Genomic DNA, 22,789 nt, shown 5'->3' with positions numbered 1-22,789 from the left:
TCACCTTCGATACAGCTTGGACTGTCCAAAAGTCATAATTACCAGTGGTACATGGAAGGTAGTCAAGACTAGAATGATCTGGGAAGAGACAAAAGCATGCAGTCAATAAGAAAGATAGTCCAATTACATGCTTGCATGTGATGGGATTAAATCAACATCTAAAAATTGCCAATAGCCCTGCTCTGTGGTAGCCTATACTGTAGTATCAGAAAACCAAGAAGGACCACGTTACTAGGGCCCACAATGACTCAAGATCTCAACTCATTTTGTTGAAATGGTCCCATCACATACACTTGAAGTAGTGAGGCAGAGCTAATCAACTGCACATTATAATAAAGGAAGGGTTTAACTATTTTGTATCTCTATTATTGTAAGATATTCTCAGGCAAAGATCATCCCTCTTTCTGCTTACAGAGGCTAGGATAGTATGGGTGTTCTAACAGAGGTCACTATGTCATACACATTTGCCCTTTTCTTCCTCTCCTCGCTGTTAGTTCTCCATGAAATTAATTTTTCAAATAAGTACTTTTCTAGACACAAATATGCATGAGGAACAGACTCTGATAGTAGATTAGTACAAGAGGCTATGAAGTCTCAAATAGCCATATAACAAGAAGTCTTAGAGATACCAACTATCTTAGACAAATGGATAAATCATGGAAATTGGTGCGCTACTCAAATTTTAGAAGAAACTGAGACATGGTTAAAGACATTCTACCAGAAGTTTAAAACTTAATGAAAATAAGACATTTTAACTTTCTTTTCAACACCAAAATTCTATTTCTTTTGATTCCTGATACCACCGTCATGGGCCTCAGTGCTATGATGTAGACATTACCAGAATACCAGAGCGTATGAGCTGTGGCCCCTGCCCTTGTTCAGACAGAAGGACACAGAGCTGGGCAACGCCAAGCCCGGACTCAAGACCCGAAGACCCGAGGCCACCCTTGGTGCGCCCTCCTCCTGGGAGGCTATATATACAGGGGTACACAGGGTAAGGAGCTGACAGACTCTCCCTCCATGCCGCCAGTCCTGGCACTGGCTCCCCCATGGCAGGGGAAGAGACAACAGATGGAGCTGGACAGCCGCGAGCCCACGGGCGCCACAGTCCTTCAATGCTAACTGTGGGAAAGGACACAGGAACAATACAGTTTGGAGGAAAAATGCCAAGATGTGCAATGTGCAGTTTTCTGCTGCTACACAGGGGTTTTCCCAAGTATTGTGAGGCTCCCGTCGGAGCACACGGCACTCTCCTTCCTCTTTCTTCTTCTTGCTCATCTTGATGCCAAGCAGCCGCCAAAAACTAAAAAGGTGTCTATCTTGCTATTATGGAAGGAGGTGGTCACAAGATGTTCCCAGTTCTAAAGCAAAACCAAAACAAGCACAGCTTCCTGAAAGTCTGTACTGCAAACATGCGTTTTCTGCAACGGAGGTTGGAGACCATTTCAGAAAGTAACAACATTCAGCGTTTAAACTCCTAAAATCCCCATCTTCTTCTTGCTACACTGAGTTAACAGACTCAAAATACTACTTACCCCAGTGCCATCGCCAACCCAGGACAAGGATACTGAGACACTGAGATCATCAAACACATGCTATAAGGGAAAAAAAAAATTTATTTAGAAATGACATCTGTCTTCCGATCTCTGGCTTCCTTAAATAATTCAGAACACTATTACTTTCAAAGTAATTAAGTTCATAATTATAAGGGGGTATGAATTCCCAAAAAATCTGGGAGAGCCAGGATTGAACTACTTAACCCAAATTACAAATAACTTGGACATTTTAATTCTCTCTCATACGAAGTAAGCCAAGCAGATGAGTTTTCTTACTGCACCAGATGGGGAGATGGAATAATCGAATTGCTTTCTCCAACAGAACTAAATATAAAGATATAGAAAGTATTCTTAGGATGCTTTAAAACAAGAGATCACAGCCCACATTGACAGAAATAATTGTAACCCAATCGGCATAATTTGAATTCTTCTAGGCAGCCTTCACAGTATAGTTAATAGATGGATTCCTTTTGCTCCCAGGCTAACTCACTCACTCAAAATGGCAAGGGACAGAAGCAAGAGTCAATGCCCTGTTTCACCTTTACATAGTGACAATGGGGGCACCTGGGTGGCTCAGTCCATTAAGCGTGTGACTCTTGACTTCGGCTCAGGTCATGAACTCAGGATTGTGAGATCAAACCCCATGTCAGGCTCTGTGTTCAGTGAGGAGTCTGCTTGAGATTCTCTCTCCCTCTGCCCCTCCCCCTGCTCTCTCTCTAAAATAACAAAGTAAATCTTTAAAAATAAATAAATAAATAAGTAAATAAATAAAATAGTGGTTGGTGATGATGATGAATTATGATAGAATTTTAGCAGTTGTGGTAAGACTGAGGAAAAAGAAAAGGGAAAGCTGGTATATTATATCCAAGATACGGTACGCATGTTGGCATGTAGTTATAATAATCATCACAGATGCTTTAGGGTTTTGGTTTTTAAATACTTTCTCTATTTACAAAATAATACATACCCATTATAGAAAATGTGGGCAATAATAGGGAGGTATAATAAAGAAAATATAAATTATTTATAATCCTATCATACAGATATTCAAGGCTAACATTATGGGCATAATCTTCTAGTCTATCATTTTTTAAATTAAATTAAATTTTTTATGTTATTTTATTATTTTTTTAATTTAAATTCAATTAGCCAACATACAGTACATCATTAGTTTTTGATGTAGTGTTCAGTGATTCATTGGCTGCGTATAACACCCAGTGCTCATCACATCACATGCCCTCCTTAATGCCCATCACCCAGGTACCCCATTGCCCCTCTCTATCATTTTTTTAACTGATAAAGAATTCCAAAAAGGCAATACTGGCACTTAGTAAAAATTTCCAACCATAGACAGATGTATACAGTCGATCCTTGAGCAATGTGGCGGAAAGAGGTGCCACCCCCCAGCATGGTCAGACAGTCACATATAACTTTTGACTCCCTCAAAATTTAACTACTGTAGGCTACTGTTGGCTGGAAACCTTACCAATATCATCAATAGTAGATTAACACATTTTGTATGTTATATGTACTATATGCTGTATTCTTGCAATAAAGTTAGAGGAAATAAAATGTTATAAAGAAAATCATAAAGAAGAGAAAATACATTTACCAGACAACAACAACAACAACAACAACCCACATGTAAGTGGACCCATGCAGTTCAAACTCATGTTGTTCACGGGTCAAACGTATAATAAAAAGTGAAGATCTTTCCTCTTCCCCAACCACGTGCCCCACCACCTCAAGCCCCACTCCCCCGAGCAGTTAACAGTTTAGTATATATTTCTGCTAAATGTTGACGATTATGCTTTTCACTTACAAAGACTTATTATATCTTATGAAGTTTTTCAATCTTAAGCATGCCCTCCTTTCCGAGTATGAGCAGTTCCTTAGAAGCAGAGGCCATAACTTTATACTTCTTAGTATTCCTTGTGCCTGACATGATACTTTACACCCTCCATAAGTATTTGTTGAAAATGATTATACATCCTTCCCAAACCACAAACTCCATCTCAAAATAGAACACGTCCATAAATGGTGGGATGCCAGCCGCTTGGTCACTGCGGCCACTACCCCAACAGAGAAGTCTGAAGAAATACGACTCAAAACACTAACTGTTTTGCTTATCTTCTCATTTTCTTTCGTGGTCCTCCTGAACAGGTTTCTGTATTCACCTATGTTATTTCCCCCCTGGACTGTGAGTACCTGTGAGATCAGCAGAAGCTCTTGTACAATCTCTGGAAATGGTACAATCAGTGCCTCACGGAGGGCTTGCTTGCGAAATGCTGCTTAACTCTCAAATGCTCAGGCAGACCTTCTCACAGCCTCTGCAGGACAGAAAGGCCATTCATACAGGTAAGCTGGCTAAGCATCTGAGAAAAAGTAGGGCTGCTAGAAACATCTGGAACCAGCAGCTTAAAAACTGACACAGCAATGTGTCTTGTAAGATATTCCACGCAGAGCAAGATGGCCTGTTCTCTTGACTGGAGGATGTATGTCTGAAATTACATCAATGAGCTCCTTGAGGAGCAGGAATACCCAGAGCTCCCACAGGCACCAGAGAGACCACATGGGCTCACAGTCATCTAAACACAGGCTATCTTTCCAAGGAAGGCTCTGGTCATCACAACTGACTAGGATAAAAGAAAAATTCCATCACTGGAGTCCTGGCTATCTTGATCAGGCCACAGTATAGTTAGTCTTGAGCCAATCAGGATCTGCAACTCTTGCTTTTCAGACAAAGCTCTACACACCTGACCCAGCCAGTCAATACACACTGGCATTACTCATATTTTCCTCTTGCCCAGTCACGGAAGGAGGAGGGTCATTAGATATCACCAGCGACACCCAGCTTCACCTGAACAACTCAAAGGATAGTTGGCCTCATTTATCATCCAAAGAGTTCCTCTGGAAATGTAGGCCAGATTTATTAACTCTAATTGTGGTCTTCTGCTACCCTTAGCCCTCTCTCCTTTCCCTTTCCAATAACCAAGTACATTTTACTTTTGAAAACACACAAACTCATTGGAAAAAAACCATCTATCTATGGCAAATGCAACTAACTTTTTATATTCCCGTCTTTAGCATTCTTATACTAGTGAAAGTAAAAGAGAAAAATGAAATCAGATCTAGGGGTGCCTGGGTGGCTCAGTTGTTAAGCATCTGCCTTCGGCTCAGGTCATGATCCCAGGGTCCTGGGATCGAGCCCCACATCGGGCTCCCTGCTCAGCGGGAAGCCTGCTTCTCCCTCTCTCACTCCTCCTGCTTGTGTTCCCTCTCTCACTGTGTCTCTTTCTGTCAAATAAATAAATAAAATCTTTAAAAGAAAAAAAGAAAAGAAAAAGAAATCAGACCTAACAACAGACCAAACCTCAGGTGGAAAGAAAAGGTCATATGGAAAGAAAAATTAACCCTCGTCTAAATACTATTCTGGCCTTGCCTTAAAACGCTTAAAAAAAAAAAAAAAACAACCAAGAGCAAAAAGGACCAATCCACTGCCAAGGAACTAACTATGCCCCAGACCAAAGTTCAAGATATTTATAGGAATATAAAAATATCTAGCACTAGAGAAGATAAAATTCACAATGTCCAACACTCAATCAAAAAAAAAAAAAAAAAAAAAAGGCATGCAAAGAAGAAAACAGGAACCATAATGAGGAGAAAAATCAATCAAACTGACCCAGAAATAACACAGATAATAGAACTAATAGACAAGACAGCTGTAATTATACTCCACAGGTTCAAGAAATTAGAGAGTAGATTGAGCATGCTAAATAAAGGCATAGAAGATATGAAACAGACTCAAACTGGACTACTAGAGATGGGAATTACAGTGTCTGGGGTGAAAATTACACTGGACCGCATTAACAGGAGAGGAGGCACTGCAGAAGAGGACATTAATAGACTCGAAGCCATACCCATGGAAACTGTCCAAGTGAGACAAAAAAGGCAGGAAAAATGAACAGAGCATCACTGAGCTATAGAGCCTCAAGTAACCTAATATATATGTAATAGGAGTCTCTGGAAGATGGGGGGCGATGGGAACAGGAAAAGAAAAAAAAAAAGGAAGTAAGAGACCAAAGTTTCCCAGATTTAATGAAAAGTATAAATCCAGAGAGCCAAGAAGCTCACAAATCCCAAGCTTAGGGAGCACAATGAACACTACACCAAAGCACATCATATTCAAAATGTTTAAAACCAGTGACAAAAATCTTAAAAGCATCCAGAAGAAAAAATGACATTACATACAGAAGAACAAAGAATCATAGCAGACTTCTCCTTAGTCACAGTGCAAGCCAGTGGATCAGGATCTTTAAAGAACTAGGGGAAAACCGTAAAGATAAAATTCTATACCTAGTGAAAATAGTTTTTAATGCTGACTTTAGAAAAGAAAGTTCTGTTCTTCTGAACTTGTTTGCTGCCCCTTGGTATTACATGGTGGTTGTTCCTTTTCTGACAGCCACAAGAGAGGGACTACACCAGTGCAAAAGATCTGAAAGATAACTGAAATCTCAACTTTCCGTGTAAAACCAACCATTCCGGTTCCTAATGATCACAGCTCACGTGATCTCCTCCTAGATATTATTCTCACAGCACTTATGGATGTTGCTGGTACCATAACTATTTACATATTTGCTACCCCTCAGGTCACGCTAGGTAGTCTTAGATGGCAGGCACTGTGATCTGGTATTACCCATCAGGCCTAGCACAAGGTCTTATATGTCTTAAGTGCTCCACAAATATCTCTGTACAAGTCTATTTACAACCCCCTGCCACCAACATTACTGACCTGTGTGTAATCTTCCTTCTAGCACGGTTACCAACATTTCAGTAAATAATGGCTGAACAGGGATTCTTCCTATGCCCTTTCTGCCAGCCGAAACACTGTTAACACTAGGACATGTTCTGGGGTGCTTATATACCTAAGAGTGACCTCACTCCTCTCCTCCCCACTATAATCACCATCAACTCCATATGGCCCAAACTGGTAAGGATGCCCTGCATGCAGCACCGGCCAGGGGCAGATGATACAGAACAGAAATGCACACATTTGAGTACGAAGAAACAGAGGTCTGTGCACTGAGATTTAAGCAGGGCGTCCAGAGGTAGGAGTGGCCACAAGCAATAGCAACATGGCGGGAGGAGGTTGTTGTGCAGGGAAAACAAACATGAGGATACACGCAAGCCTTCTGAGCAATGTCAAAGGATAACACAAGTAACATATTAACGTCATCCACCAGTCAAGTGCTGAGTATACACTAGATGTGCTAAGTGCTTGTTCAAAGGAATAAGAATTTTAAGATCAGGATAGACAAGTTGTGGTGGGAATAGAAGGAAAATAAAATTACAGTAAAGGAGATGTGTACGAGAAGAACAGTACCTCTGACTGAATGCCCACAGAAAATGGACATGAGGCCACAGGATCACCTACTCAATTAGGCATGGTTTCCAATGGTATATACACCTGAACAGAATCAACCAGTAAGTTATGGTTCAATTGTTCTAATCAAGGCAAAGTAAGATGAACAAAAGAAATATGAGCAGAGGACAAGGCTGTGTGGCTAGGAAGACCTGAAAAGCAGAATAATCCCTTTTACGAGGAGAAAACCCCAAACCTTCAGCACAATATTACCAATGAATAGCTTACGATATTAAAATACTGAACATGTAAAAACATGTAGATATGCAGGAGTCGAGGAGTCCAGCCAACAGAAGGTACAGTGAATGTCTACCTCAAGCAGTGCTAGAAGAGCGATGCTATATGCTAGCTGTATACACAACAACTGAAATGGAGAAGGTGGGGAGAGCTGAAACCCGTTTTATTTCTGGAAAACAATAGCTGTGTTGCTCCAATGTAGTATGCCTAAGAGGTAGATTATTTAGCACAAAGAGAACATGATCTGGCCACTTCATATTGCTAAATGTCAGCCAAATGTACAATGCAGAAGCAGGTCAAAATTAAGGGAAACCATGTAAATATGCTGTTTATATGATGAACAGTCCAAAAGCCAGTATCCAGAGGGGCCACCGAATAAATACAGTAATTCCAATTACTTAATCATACCCTATGGTAGGAAGCTCAGAAACCAAGCAGTTTAAGACTAGCTATGTAAAAATGTCAGCTCGATTCAATCAAGAGCAGATGAGCATGAAACTTGCCACTTCTAGAGAGAGATTTATTAGTCTCCTAGCACGGTTACTGGCACAGGAATAGATAAGACAGATCAGTGGAACGAAACAAAGTCCAAGACTGGGCAAGGTTTCTTTTAGTGTATGATCAAGCTAGCATTTCAAGTTAGTTGTCGAAGTGTTGGAAAAACTAGCTATCTGGAAAAAATAAGCTGGATCCCTAAAGCCCTTCTTACCCCCACTCCCAAATAAATTCCACCTACAGCAAAGATTTAAATATAAAAATTCAAATCTTGAAAATCCTAGAAGTATGAGTGACTATTTTTATAATCTTAAAATGAGAAGACCATTTCAAAAAATGATGCAAAAACTGGAACCCATAACATACTACAGGAATTACTTGGACTACATAAAAAAATTTTTTAATGGCAAAACACAAAATAGCAAGTTGAAAAAAATGGAAAAATTATTTGCCACAAGACAAAGGGTCACTATGGAAAAGGGTTGTCAAGTCAATAAGAAAAAGACAAAGACCGCCAAAGAAAGTAGGCAAAAGACACAAACAGGCAATTCACAAAGGATAAGGAAATGGCTAATAACATGTGAAAAGCTATTCAATTTCACTAGCAATCCAAAGAAAATCAAAGAAAAATAATGTAATGACATTTCCACCTTCCAGAAGAGCCTGACAGAGCATACCCAGTGAGGACACGGTGACCAGGCACCTGTGTGCACTGTGGGAAGGAGCGTATCACGTGCTACCACTTTCCTGCAGAGCTGCTCAGTGATGTGAGTCAGAACTGAAAATGTCCACATCATGTGACCCAGCAATCCTACTACCCCCACCCTTAAGAATTCATCACAGGGGGATAATGACACATCTTGACAAAGGATGTTTGTACCTGGATGTCTGTTGCGGCTAATAACTACTGAGCACTCCCTGTAGGCCGTCCACTGCGTGAAGGCATCTTAACACATTATCATTTAATCCATATAACAATGCCATAAGATATAGCTCTCTCTGTATATTCTAGGTGAAGGATTAAAGCTTTGTTAAATATGCTACAACGTGCAATGAAACATAGTGGGTGCTGCTGAAAATGTTTCCGGTATTCACTGACACTGGAGGATATTCCCAATGTACTGCCTAAAAAGCAAGTGACAGAAGAGTGTGTAAAATCCTGTGTGGGTCCTTATGGTTAAAAGCTACCTGAAGGGAGGTCCTTCAGAAAATCAATAGCAACTGTCTCTAAATGGTAGAATTTATGGGGATACTTTCTCTTCTTTATAGTTTTTCTGGACTGACTGAATTACTCCCCCACCCCACCTCCGACTATCAGGAATCATGTTTAAAAATAAAACTATAGGGGCCCCTGGGTGGCTCAGTCCGTTGAGCATCTGCCTTTGGATCAGGTCATGATCCCAGGGTCCTGGGATCGAGCCCCGCATCAGGCTCCCTGCTCCGTGGGAAGCCTGCTTCTCCCTCTCCCACTCCTCCTGCTTCTGTTCCCTCTCTCGCTGTCTCTCTGTCAAATAAATAAATAAAATCTTAAAAAATAATTAAAAATAAAAACTACAGAAGTTATTTTTATTTTGAAAAAGGGATATATAAAAGAGTGGTATAAAAAGTATACATAGACCATGTCAGTTTATTCTTCCATTATACCGGCTAACGGGATGCAACAGAAGGCTCCAGGATAGGTCAGAGAGCCCCCCGCTCCTCCCAGCCACACTAAAATGGGTGGTCTCGATTTAAGGTAGACTTCCTCATACCACATCCCAATGTCATTATTCACCGACACACTCACAGTCTTCCGTTCATCACCTGTTGAACAGTGATTTCTAATGTCCCAGATGGCACTGACAGCCATTTGTTGCCCCCAGTAGGGAAGCTCTGGGCAGCAGGGAATCGTTGGCTGGCATTTATAACCAAATTGGTTTTCAGGGACTCATTATGGTAGAAATTAGGGGACAGCTTGTACTACCTTCTCTGAAACACATCCACCTTGACAGCTGATGGTAAGATTTATCCATGCATTTATTGCCTACCATATTAGAGTCTGAGGTCCACACATTTTAGAGACCATGAATGAACACAAATGTCCATTTCTGTGGTCCTGTGGCCAGTCGCTAGCTCCGTCTGGAAAAAGAGAAAGGCCACAAAACACAACGTGCTTCGTGCGGATAACTTTGTCTTCACATCTAATTAAACCCGAAGCCTAATTAAATTACTGTTGCTATAGCTCAGAGAACTTAAAGTTGGTCGTGCGAGTCACTGTAGCTTAGAAAAGAAAACTTGGTAATGAGAAACTTCTGCCTGTCTTAGTTACATACCTGATCGAAAGTAAACTACTGAAAGAACCAAATGTGGGTCAGTTTCACAGGGTTGGCCCCAGGTGAAAAGCCACTAGCAGATGACCCGACCATTCTGCCATCAGGAACCACTTCTCTGGCTAGTAACCAAGGGAATGAATCCCGTGACGGCATCCTTCACACCCATTCCTTCTTTGGACAAGTTCCTCTGTGTGTCTACCATGTGCCATGCCCTATTTGGAGCCCTGGGGAAACAGCAGTGAGAGTCCCTGTTCTGTGCTCATGGAGCATTTATACCCCAAAACACACTTCCTACAGAAGTCTAAAAATGAAGGCTAAGCATGCTAGACCTTTAATCTAGAGACGACAGCCTGTCAGAGTGAAAATACAACTACAAAAGTGGGTGTGAAAGCCCAGTCCAGTAACTCGCTGCTTGGAAAAACAGGCTCAAATTATTTTCTCTCTTGGGAATCCACTTCCTCAGAAGTAAAACTGAATTATGCTCCTTCGCTCAGTGGAATAATAGGAATCAAATGAAATAACATACAAAGGCAAGGCCCTGGTGATCCCATAGAAGCTGGAAATTTAAGATTCAGGCTTCCAAACCTCAACTAGGGAACACAGGGACAGACAGGACACAGTGCTGTGCAGAAGAGGTCTGGGACACAGCCTGCGTGATGCTCTTGCAAGCAGGAAGGAAATCTTCACAGAATTCAGTTCTGTTAAATAAGGCGCTGCTGAGATCATAAAACATGAGCTAAAAATAAGATCACAAATGTTCCAGTTCTCATGGAGACTATTCTTAGAAATGAAAACGCTAAACACAAAACATTACACAAGTTTTCATACCTACTCAATTATTCAGAGTTTTCTGCAAGGCAAGACGATACAGAGAAGAGCACTGGGCTAACAGTCAATCTGAATTTTATTTCCAGCTCTGCCAAAAGCTGTGTGAACTTGAGCAGCGCAACCTAACTTCACCACCAAGGTGAGGGGGCTGGAATGCCAACACCTCTAGTCCTTATAAGCTTTAAAATTCTATGACTCATCAATAATTTAACCACTCTGTTTGCTTTTCCACTGCTCTTTGTTTAAAACAAACAAAAACCAACTCAGCTTCCGGGCTCCACAATACTTTAGTGTTGAAAGGGGAGGGCAACAGCAACCTGCGTTAGACAGAAACCCCAATGACCTGAACACTCACTGGAAGGAAGCAAGGGAGACCTCTGATGCCAGGATCTGTGCGGTAGAAATCTATGCATTTGACCTCTAAGATAAACCTGCAGACCATCACTCTGTATCAATTTGCTAAACTTGTCAGAATTACCTACAATTAATAATCCATTTTCTTAGTTCACAGAAGAAGCAAATAAAACTTAGGGGATAGTGTGTCTCAAGACAGGGTCAGCAGCAAAAAGAACAGGATATTGCAAGGGGATTATCATTTCTGCAGAACAAAAAAGTAAGCTTCAACAAGCAGACAACGGGCTGTTCGAAGAAAGGGGAGAAAATGGCCCCACATGTCTCAACAGCCCTTGAGGGCATGAATGCCACACCGCATTAAAATAATGTGAGCGGTGGCATAGCATAGTTTAATCTCTTCTTAAATGATCCAGGGTCATAGTGTTGACTAAGGTGGCAGAGAAATATTTTAGAAAGATTCCCATTAAACAAAAACCCTTTGGCACTTAAAAGGGTGGGCTTAGTTTTGGAAAAATTCACTTTCATGGGATATCTCAATTCTCATTATGCCCAATAAATGAACTAAATTTCAAAAACAGTTAGCATTTACTTTTTACATCTTAGTCCCACTTCAAAGAAAAAGTGATAAGTGATAGGCCCCTGTCGCCAGCCACTGAGCCACTGGGGGTGGGGATGAAGCCTTCACTGCCACCCCCGCCTGCTTCCAGATCCTTGGGCACACCAAGCTCTTTCCAGTCCCAGGCCTTCGAACATGTGGTTCTCCCTGTGATACTCCTACTGACCAAATTCTGTTCATCTTCAAGTCTCAGTTTAAATAATTTCTCAGTGACTCAGTCCTTCCTAATGCCCCCAGACTAAAAGGACCTCTGTCAATTACTCTCCTGCCATTACTTTTGTTCTTCTGGGTACTTATCGTATTTATAGTTACGTATTTGTTTAACATTCATGTTTTCTGCTGGTTCATAAAAACAGGGGTCTCGTCTGCTGTGTCCCACCATCAGTTCTCAGGACTTGGGATCCAATACAATGCCCAACATCTAGAAGGTGTGCAATCAGCAATTGTTGAAGTAAAGAATAACAATAATGGTAGTGAACTTGTACGGAACACCTACGATATATAATGTACCACTACTCCCTTACAGGTGAAGAAGCAGGCTCAAAGAGGTTCCATAATTTGCCCAGAGTCACACAGCTGGTAGGTGGCAAGGCAAAGATGCAAACCCCTGTCTGTGTGATTCCAGACCACACACTGAATGACTGCTCTTTCCCCAGCACAGTGTGAGGCGGAAATGGTGAAGGCAAAGCACGAGCATGGCCCCTACCTTTAAGAAGACTGTAATCTGGGGAATAAACATTGAATAAATGAAAGTGAATATGAGATGGAATACTATAGTTAAATGCTAGCCTACACAGCAGGGGAGTAAAGAAGAAAGCCACTAGATCTAGAAGGGCATTCAGACAGGAGGAAAGCCATGTGAACAAGGATGGAGACACAGAGAACACATGACAGGCTCAAGGGCCTGGTGGAAAGGTCACACTAACTGGAAGAGAGGGTTAGCACAGGTCGGGGAGTGGTGAAATGTTAGCCTAACGAGAGATGCACATAAGGAAAAATAAGTCCACTAACATTCTGGTCTGCTGTGCTTCCAAGCAAAGTTCCTGAGAAGTATCCATCACATCTCGGTACTATTTCTTCAAACTTCACAGAGGTGGGTATTGGGCAAAGCTAACAGCCGCGGCTCAGTTAACAAACGAGGGGGAAGCCAGCAAGGGGCCATTTCAGAGCTGTCAACTTAAAACCATAGTCACTGACTCCAATAAACTAGAGCTTAATGAAGCAGAAGTAGTGATTAAATGAGAAGTAGTCTTATTTTTTTATAATAGTAAATTCTTTAAAACCATAAGTAAACAACTATACTATAGAACTTGAAACTTGAAACTACCAGAACCAAATGACCGGGGATCTGATGATGGTGGGACTATCATTTCTCCTTCATCTCCCATAGCTTCAGGAAAGACTAGGGTGAGATAATCTCTCTCTCACCTTATACCCTTGTTCTTAAAATCCCAAGTCCAAGGACATAAGTAGTACCTATTTCTTAATCCAGATTTGGTTTCTATGAGTACCCATGATGATTCTTAGGAATATGACAGCCATGAAAAAAAATTTCAAGTGCGTAAACAAATATTTGAGCATCTAATGGGTAATGCATCAGAAGCTTTGGGGAAATGATCATTATAAGATATAATAAAGGATGAATACACACTAAATCCCACATTTCATTTAATCTTCACAATGATCTAACACATAGATATTAGGACACCCATTTTATAGATGAAAAGACCAAGACTCACTGAAATTAATCTATCCATGGTCACCACTCAAGTTTGAATCCAGCCAGGTCTGACCTAAGATCACGTTCCCTCTTAACCAGTGCTTCAAAGAACTGTCAATCATATTAACAAGTTAAAATTTTGATGTAATCATGAAGGTTAAAAAAAAAGAACACATACGCTTCTCATATTTCTGCCAATCTTGACTCACCCTCCTTCTTGCCACCCCCACCCAAGCCTGTCACCCAACCCTGCCAAGTGATAAAACCACCTCATCTCATGTATCTCCTTTTATGCACGTGTTCCTCTGGAGTTGGTATTTATCAGGATCATTTGGCTGATAATTGGGCCCTGTGGAGTCAGTAGCTAGATCAACAGGCTTATTAAGAAATGTCCATCGACAGATGAATGGATAAAGAAGATGTGGGGGGCGCCTGGGTGGCTCAGTCATTAAGTGTCTGCCTTCGGCTCAGGTCATGATCCCAGGGTCCTGGGATCGAGCCCCACATCAGGCTCCCTGCTCCGCGGGAAGCCTGCTTCTCCCTCTCCCACTCCCCCTGCTTGTGTTCCCTCTCTCTCTGTGTCTCTCTATCAAATAAATAAATAAAACCTTAAAAAAAAAAAGATGTGGTGTATATATATACAATGGAATATTATGCAGTCATCAAAAGGAATGAGATCTTGCCATTTGCAACGACGTGGATGGAACTGGAGGGTATTATGCTGAGCGAAGTAAGTCAATCAGAGAAAGACATGTATCATATGACCTCACTGATATAAGGAATTCTTAATCTCAGGAAACAAACTGAGGGTTGCTGGAATGGTGGGGGGCGGGAGGGATGGGGTGGCTGGGTGATAGACATTGGGGAGGGTATGTGCTATGGTGAGCGCTGTGAATTGTGCAAGACTGTTGAATCTCAGATCTGTACCTCTGAAATAAATAATACAATATATGTTAAAAAAAAAAAAAAAGAAGAAGATAGCAGGAGGGGAAGAATGAAGGGGGGGAATCGGAGGGGGAGACGAACCATGAGAGATGATGGACTCTGAAAAACAAACTGAGGGTTCTAGATGGGTGGGGGGTGGGAGGATGGGTTAGCCTGGTGATGGATATTAAGGAGGGCACGTTCTGCATGGAGCACTGGGTGTTATACACAAACAGTGAATCATGGAACACTACATCAAAAACTAATGATGTAATGTATGGTGATTAACATAACAATAAAAAATAAAAAAAAAATGACATAAATCACATATACGGTACTCCAAGGTTTTCAAAACATTTTCTCTTCAAAGCCTCTGATAATGCTCCATTTTATATGATGGGAAACTGAGGCTAAAAAAGGCTAACTGAGCTCTGCTGAGGGTTCAGTGACTATACAGAGCAGAGAATTCACAACTATAGGACTTACAACTGGGGCCTATAACCTTGCCTTATCCCTAAAGCAAATGCATTGATTTAAAACATCTCTATGAGGGGTGCCTGGGTGGTTCAGTCAGTTAAGCATCTGCCTTCAGCTCAGGTCATGATCCTGGGGTCCTGGGATCGAGCCCCACAACGGGCTCCCTGCTCAGCAGTGCTTCTCCCTCTCCCTCTCCCTCTGCTGCTCCCCCTTACTTATGCTCCCACTCTCTCTTTCTCAAATAAATAAAATCTTCAAAAAAAATAAAACCAAAAACATCTCTATGAAACACTTCCAAACGTTGCACCATGTTGGGACATCTGTGTTCTACTCTCAGTTCTTAGCCCACACACAAAGTCATTTAGCCTCATCAGTAAGAGATCTGACCAGCTAATCAGCTTAACAATCTATGATTCAAACCGTTAAGCACATTATCAGCAAGAATTCAACCTCATCTTGTTCACAAATATTAAGAAAAGAGAAATCTGTTCATTGGCTTCACCATCTTAGAGCGCCTGGGTTTCTCACGCCTTGGCTCACATTCTCCTCCAATAAGGTCCAGGAGTCCAAGAGTGTTCCTTAGAACCTTTAGCACTTCGAGTATAAAAGGTGGTCTGCCCTGCCCTCTATTCTGCTCTCCTGTTGGACGTACTCTTCAAGACCGCAGCAATGGTCAACCTCTAAATGGTCAACTCTTCTCGGCTCCCCATTTCCACCTTTGGTTTCTCCAGCTCTAACCTTGTGTCTAACACTACCTGTTAAAAGACATTCCCCAGGAAGTCTCAACGCACAACTCCCTGCCCAGACCTCCCCTCTCTTTCCTCCTCCTGCCCCTGCCCAAGACCTACCTTTTGTGACATTCTATGTTTCTTCTGGAAACCTTAGACATACTTCTCATCAGCTACTTCTACCCCACAGAAACTTTCCATTGACCATTCCCTGAGCACGTCCTGGATGTCCCTACCATCATGCCTTTACAGATCTCCTTAAGAATTATCTCCATACCTTGATTCTCTCTTCATCCAGGAAGCCTTCCCAGACCACCGCACTGTAGTGGGCATGCCTTCTTCAAAAATTCTTCCAAACTTTCATTGAGCCATCTCTGAACGCTTAATCCTTAAAGCAGCACCAATGAGGATATCTTTAATGTTTGCCTTGGATGTCCAAAGGCCTGGACTCCACTATATGTAGTTTAGTAAGTGCTTAAATGAATGACATTGACACAATACATTTAACAAAACATTTTGATAAAACTTTTTATTTCACCCTCCAAATAATCCTAAAGCTGCTTCTCTAATTTAAAAAACTATAATAATGGTCAGAGAAGTTAAGTGATTGTCCATGATCACACAGCTATAAACCAGCAGAGCCAGGACTCAAATCTGGGTATTGAGATCTCTCTTTTGAATTTTGTATACAACATTTGAATCCCTTTGACAAATAATAGGTACCAAATAGACATCTGATTTGAACTATCGTGTCTGGGAAGTATAAAGTTAATCAAAATTTTCCTTCCCAGTTCAATTCTCTTAGTCCTTCAGGGTGATCTTACTGTTGAACCAGACTTGCAAACTGGCTTAAGTACAATATCAGAACTTAGTTTCTCAGAATATATAGGAAGAAAAGAACAAAACTCTTAACAAAAGCAAATATGAGAGAGATAGTATTCAAGCCCTAGCAGGAAAAAAACCAAAACAAAACATACATTTTCTTCTGATGAAAAAAAAAAATCAAGTCAATTAATCACTCATATGTTTCTAACTAGCACAGGGCTGAGTATATTTATGGTAAGCTGACCACCTATTTTCAAAAACAAAAGCAGCCAGGACAAAAAAAAAAAGAAGTCCCAGTTTTGGCAAAGTACTGTAAGGAAGGAAAAAAAACAAATTTACTGTTATATGTTTACTGGGTTTGCTTTTGGACTATCCAAGCTAGTAGTTTTGCTTAGCATTATATTTTTCAGGCAACAAAGAATGATAAAGTATTACCCCCCCAAAAAAATGAGTCAAATTTCTTTCATAATTATATGAAAAAAAATACTCCTGCTATCTTGAAGAATACTCGTATTTCAGTGAAGCAAGCTCTGGAGGTGGTAACAAATTACCCCCAGATGTGAAATCCGGGCTATGTTCAAGTTCAACTAGGAAGCAGAACAGCCGCAATTTGCTTCTAAATTTGGAATCAACCAATAAACATTTGTGATCACAACCCCTGGCCTCCCCCTCTTCCATATGAATCATAATTTTTTTAGACATTTTAAATCTAACCCAAAATTTCTCATGTTGTAGATGAGGAATTGAGAGCTAGACACCAAAATGTAAAACAGAAAATAAATTGCATTCACAGAAAACTTTCTCAGCAAAACACCACAGGCTCTGAATGGAAGATTCTGTTTTTGCTGTGGTTTCCTGAGACTAGGATTCAGGGTAGAGTGGGGAAAATAGCCTCAATCTTTAAAAAACAACAACAGAAAAAACCTCCACATGTCCGGCATTCACCTAACAACCTCTATAGGTATGAAGGGTCTGTCATGAAGATTCATTCAACCCAGCTAGCTCAAAGCCACATATTACTAACCCAACTTTGACTATAGTCACTATTAGAACAATAAAAAACCTGTCTAGAACAGCCTGAAATTGACCAGCATGTTCCTCAAGCCCCATTACTCCTCAAACCCACCTACACACAGATCAGTGAGGCCACTCAGACAAAGAACAAATTTTCACTAAATTTTTAAAAAGAATAAAAGATGCCAAAGAAACACTAGTTACAAAGGGATAGGAAGGTAATTGAAAAATTTTGGAAATTTACAAATGCAGTATCTATTTCATAATATTTTTAGAGCAACTGTCACAGTGTCTTTTGCAAGAAAAACTGTATTTTTAATTACATGTCAAGTTTGATAGTTTTACCTGCTGTAATATTAGCTTCTAACCATATAAAACATCTGAGCAGCATTTCTCCACGCTCAAAACACAGTTCACTTTCTGTAAGGACAGAACTTGAAGGGTGCCTGGGTGGCAAAGTCGGTTGAGTGTCCAACTCTTGGTTTCGGGTCAGGTTGTGATCTCACGGTCGTGAGATCGAGCCCCAGATTAGGCTCTGCACTCAGCGTGGAGTCTGCTTGGGATTTTCTCCCCCTCTCCCTCTGCTCCTCCTGCTCATGCTCTCTTTCTCTAAAATAAATAAATAAATCTTTAAAAAAAAAAAAAAGACAGAACTTGAGGGGTAGGATTGGATAGAAAGGGAGGGAGAAGAGCAGACATCACTCCTGCTCCGACCATTACCACTCAGTGTTAAGCATTGCCCTTCCTGTGAGGATCACACAAGGATAACAGGCCACCTAGGACAAAGTTGGGGAGCACAGTCTCTGTAGTCACCCACTGAGAATCCAATGCTTGTTGGCAAGAGCTGATTGGAAATCGGCAAAGTGCAGGAGAAGCTCCTAAGAGCCTCTGTGAACCTGACATGAAAGATCAGATCAAAACAGCAGGATGGAGAGCCTATTACTATTATCATTTCAGAAAGAAAATAACCATTAGAAATCGGCCAGAACATAGGCCTTCTTCCAATTATTTCCACAAACAGGAGACTCAGATTTCTAGTTAAAAAACACTATGCACAGAGCCAAATATTTGAGTCAGCAGAGAACTTCCTTAATTGTCACCCTGCATTCCCTCTGAGCCATTTGTCCTGCCTGGATAGCTCTCTACCCTCATCCCAACTAAACCACAGATGAAGACTAACCCTTCCCCAGATAAATATACTTCATCAAATCTGCTGATAACTAGTAACTGAAATCCCCAACGCAGAAGTCATTTTAACAGCCCTTAGGGGTTAAAGGTCTGATTAGTACACTGCACGGGAGTAGGATCCTCATGGGGATTTTGCTCATTCTGCTCAACCAGGACCAAGAAGGAAATCCTACAGAATTCCTATTCTTTGACCCCTGTGTATAACAAATGGGTGGAACAGGGCTCAAGAGAAGATTAACTCGAGGGTGAGGATGGGAGTGCTGGGGAAGGTAGTATGGAGAGAGACTGCATGTTGGAATACATGAGGCAGTTAGAAAGTTCCGGGGCAGCTAAAGGCACTGACCTTCAGATTTCCGGGTGTGACAATGATCCACAACAGGCTAGGAGCGGCAGCTCCCTGAACTTCCAACAGGCACATTCAGTCCTGTCAGCCTGGACTCAGCCCCGCCAGCACCAGCAAACAAACACGCACATTCTTCTCAGAGCCGACATGCCACACAACAGTCTCTCTACAGGGCCTGTTTATTTAAGAAACCAGATGCTTTGATGTTGGGGCACAAGTTGGGAAGTTCTGTGTAAAGAAGTAGTTAATGACAGGAGCAGAGGGAGGACAGAGCATGAGCAACAGTTTCTGGCTTTTAATCATAAGTTTTGAAAATTTTAAGGAAATTATCAAATGGTCTGAACACAGGAATGAGAAGTAAGGAAATTATGTCAGCAACCACTGTAACTATGGCCAAAGCATTTCATCTGTTTCTTTAAGACAGTTTTCATGCCTAACCTCACAGGGGTACTTACAGGAGGAATGTTTTGAAGCAATCCAACTTAGCAACCAACATTAATAAAATCTTCTGTGCTTGCTCAATTTCTCTCATGTGCAAAGGTTATACATGCCATGAATACTCCCAGCTCTCAAAGGAAAGAATCAGTTAAAAGTGTGGCATGAAAACAGTTTTGGGTTAAAGGCAAAAAGAAGGTTATTTCTTGAGTCTGAGAAAAGGGCATTTATAAGTACACATACACATTTGCTGGATTTCATGAGGGAAGAAGCCATTAGAGCACAGGTCTCCTAAAACCAGAAGAATAGAAAAGCACTATCATGCTTTAGTTTTACCTTGCTTTTTAAAGAACATGAAACGCCAATATATTCTCACAAGCCAAACAAGCCGTAGGTCTAGGAAATTTGCTAAAACCTTCGGAGGCTTTTCATTGTCCAGTCTGAATTATCTTTTCTTTTATCTTGGCACCCCCAGTATCCAGCACATCTTGGATATCTGGACAGCACTCTCATACACTGACTATATGAATTAACGTGGCTTAACATGAACAGCAAGTTTTAACGAATAAGAAGAGAACCAAGAACTTCTGATTTTTCTTTGGGAATTGAATCCTGTCATCTAACGAGAAACTACTCTAAATGGCACTTTCCCAGCTGTACAAAAATATACAATATCCCTGATAAAAAGTTGTTTTGCCATGCTGATACTTTTATTTCACACTGTTTATAAAGGGTCCCTAAATACTAGATCTCTTCAATACAGTTCAGGATGATTTATCAGGACTTCTAAAAATAAAGAACTGAAAAGCAAAACAGACACTACATAACAATTCCGGGTTAAGGACGTGGACCTCTAAGAACTGCTTTACTCAACCATTTCTAAGGTGAAGATTATTACCAACGACTTCACTTTCACCATATTTACATGTTATAAACAGGGTGGGATCTCTGAAGAAGAGAACATGGGTGATTAACAAGTGCAAAAAGAGCTACTTAAAATTAGGTCACTGAAAGAAGACAGGAAAAAAAGCCAAAAAAAAAAAAAAAAATCATTGCAAACAGTAGCGAAATAAAATGAAAGAAATAGAGGGAAGCTTCAAAGAACAAGGTTTCAGGTCTGCTCTTGAGTACATCTGGCCTAAGTATCCCCTGAGCCAGTTTTTTCAACCTCTAGCTTTAGAAATCAATAGTTTACAAAAGACGTATCAAGTCAAACCAGTCAGGGAATAAATCCAGGAGTAGCAGCAGGTCCTAAGGCAGGTCAATCAGCAACAGAAGAGTCTAAAATATGGGGTAAGAATGCTACGTCCAGCTGACTCCAGGAAGGAAGTGGTCCTGTTGTAAGTTGGGTGTCAGTGATGTAAACCCTTCCTCAACTCCCCACTCTGAGATGGAAACCTACACCATTATGTTTTCCTCCGCAAACAGGAAGTCCTCCCGGGGCGCATTCCACCCTATCTGCATCCAACTGGTCCCACCCGTCAGCACTGGTTTGGCCACCTTTACGCAGCTGCTGCCTGGGTGGCCTTCAGTGGGGCTCTCCCTGACTGCCTGCGCCCTGACCCCACATCTGAGAATTCTGCACAGGTATCAAGTATAGTCCAGGCAGAAGGAGAAAGATAGTTCAAGGGGAGACTGAGATTCGGCTGACAGGGAATGTGGTCATACATGGACAAGTGCAGTAAGCCACTCATCTCTGGCCCTCTGTGCAACACTTTTTGAAAGAGGAAGGGATACGACGGAGAATGTGTCACACTGAGAATACACTGTGCAAATACGGGTAGCAGCAGTTAAACCATCAGTTCTTGGAAACACATGAGGAAGATGCCCATGTTGCAGCAAGGAGCCAGGACCTTCTTAACAATGGGCTTTGTCAGGCCAGTAGTGTGCAAAGGTTGAGGGGCTTGTCCCCCGGGGGAGAGAACTACCACAATTTTTAAAGTTTCTGACTAGGACCGAGCGCAAAGGAAAACATCTGCAATGTGTGTTCTAACTGTAGGAAATCTTGTTACAACGGGATGAAGACAACCTGGTCCGAGCCCAATGCCAGGATCGAAGGTCAAACTGAAGGCGAAAGAGAGATCACATATATACTGTCATCCCATTTCCAAGCTTGTTCCTTTACCTATTAAAATACACACAGTAACCTAAGAGCTGCCGTGGGATTTCTGAACACCCGCCTACCCACCCTGAAAGTACTGACCCAGCGAGGACACACCTCTGCTTCTGCGCAGCGCAACTTCTCCAAGCACTTAAGAGGTAATTATTCCTCCAGCCTCCTAGTGGGTTATAGCGTTACTGGGTCCTGATTATTTACACAGACGCAAAACAACGACCCTCAAGAGATTTTGACAACTTAAAAAAAAAAAGAATGCCGTGAAAGTCTAAGGCGGCCTCCCCTGTGACGAAACACAGCCGCGCGGGCCGCGGCGTCCCGGGGGCCGCTCCGGGCCGGACTCCGCCCGCCGCAGTTTCGGGGCCGCGGCCGGGGGCGGGGGGGCGCGGGCGGCGCGGGGCCGGTGAGCGGCCCGGGTCTCCCCGGCGGAGACGCGAGGCGCGGACGGAGAAGGAGGGACGGGCCGCGCGGGCGGGGCAGGCGGCCGCCGGGGGGCCCGGGGGCGGCACCTCGCAGTCCGGGCGACGCCCGGACCCAGCGCCCGCTCACCTGGTGCGTGTTGTTGGCCAGCTTGGCGACGAAGTCCCGGACCCGGCCGCAGTCCTGGTCCTCCTCGAGCGCGCTGCGGCGCCAACGGCCGCCGCGGGGAACCGGGCCCCCGGGCGCGGCCGCGCGCAGCCCCCAGCTCACCCCGACGGGGCCGGACCAGCGCGACAGCGGCGCAGCGGGCGGCGGCGGCGCGTCCAGCCGGTCCTGGCCGAGGGTCGCCGGCGGCAGCAGCTGGAGGAGGAGGAGGAGGAGGCCGAGGCCGTGGGGCCAGCGCGAGAGGCAGTCCGCAGCTCCCAGGGGCCGCTCCATCGCCGCCGAATGCCGACGCCGCCGACACCTGCCGCCCGGCGCGCCCGCCCACCCCCGCCGGCGGCGCGCCACACCCCCGACCGGAGCCCGGCGCTCCTTGGATACGCGCAGCCGGGCCTCTCCGCCCCCATAGGCTGGCCGCCTGTCCTTCTTCCCCGGTCCACTCCTCATTGGCTCGCGTCGCTTCCGGCTTCGGGGGTCCTGGATTCGGATGCCAAGATGCGGGATTGATTGGCTGGAACGTGGCAAGAGACCGCTGAGGTCATCCCCCCATCGCCTGGCGTCTCCGGGCCCGGGCTTCCAGAGTTAGCGTAGGAGCTTCCCCCGCCTCCCGCGAAGCC

At 42.9% G+C, this 22,789-nt stretch overlaps 1 protein-coding gene and 1 long non-coding RNA gene across 4 annotated transcripts in view; both read right to left on the bottom strand.

Moving 5' to 3' along the window:
* The window catches only part of SORT1 (sortilin 1), a 64,829-nt gene extending 42,334 nt beyond the window's left edge, over positions 1–22,495 (bottom strand). For 2 of the 3 annotated variants that reach the window (XM_036109839.2, XM_036109840.2), the window contains exons 1-3: positions 22,140–22,495; positions 1,536–1,595; positions 5–78 (exon numbers count right to left, since the gene is read on the bottom strand). In XM_036109839.2, coding sequence (XP_035965732.1) covers positions 5–78; positions 1,536–1,595; positions 22,140–22,448 — 443 coding nt within the window. In that variant the 5' untranslated portion in view covers positions 22,449–22,495. Of the gene's footprint in view, positions 1–4; positions 79–1,535; positions 1,596–3,764; positions 3,784–22,139 lie in introns of those variants that run through there. The other variant, XM_078072639.1, reaches the window with a different exon arrangement.
* LOC144381889 (uncharacterized) lies at positions 15,784–19,073 on the bottom strand. The gene is made up of 3 exons (XR_013448004.1): positions 19,040–19,073; positions 17,854–18,117; positions 15,784–16,143 (listed from the first exon to the last, which is right to left on the bottom strand). It is a non-coding gene; the product is annotated as an uncharacterized LOC144381889 (long non-coding RNA).
* Positions 22,496–22,789: the final 294 nt, after the last annotated feature.

This window comes from Halichoerus grypus, chromosome 5 (assembly GCF_964656455.1).
Source record: "Halichoerus grypus chromosome 5, mHalGry1.hap1.1, whole genome shotgun sequence".
In the NCBI taxonomy this organism is placed as follows: Eukaryota; Metazoa; Chordata; class Mammalia; order Carnivora; family Phocidae; genus Halichoerus; species Halichoerus grypus.
Note: the sequence above shows the minus strand (reverse complement) of the source record. Positions and strands in the feature narration are given on the sequence as shown.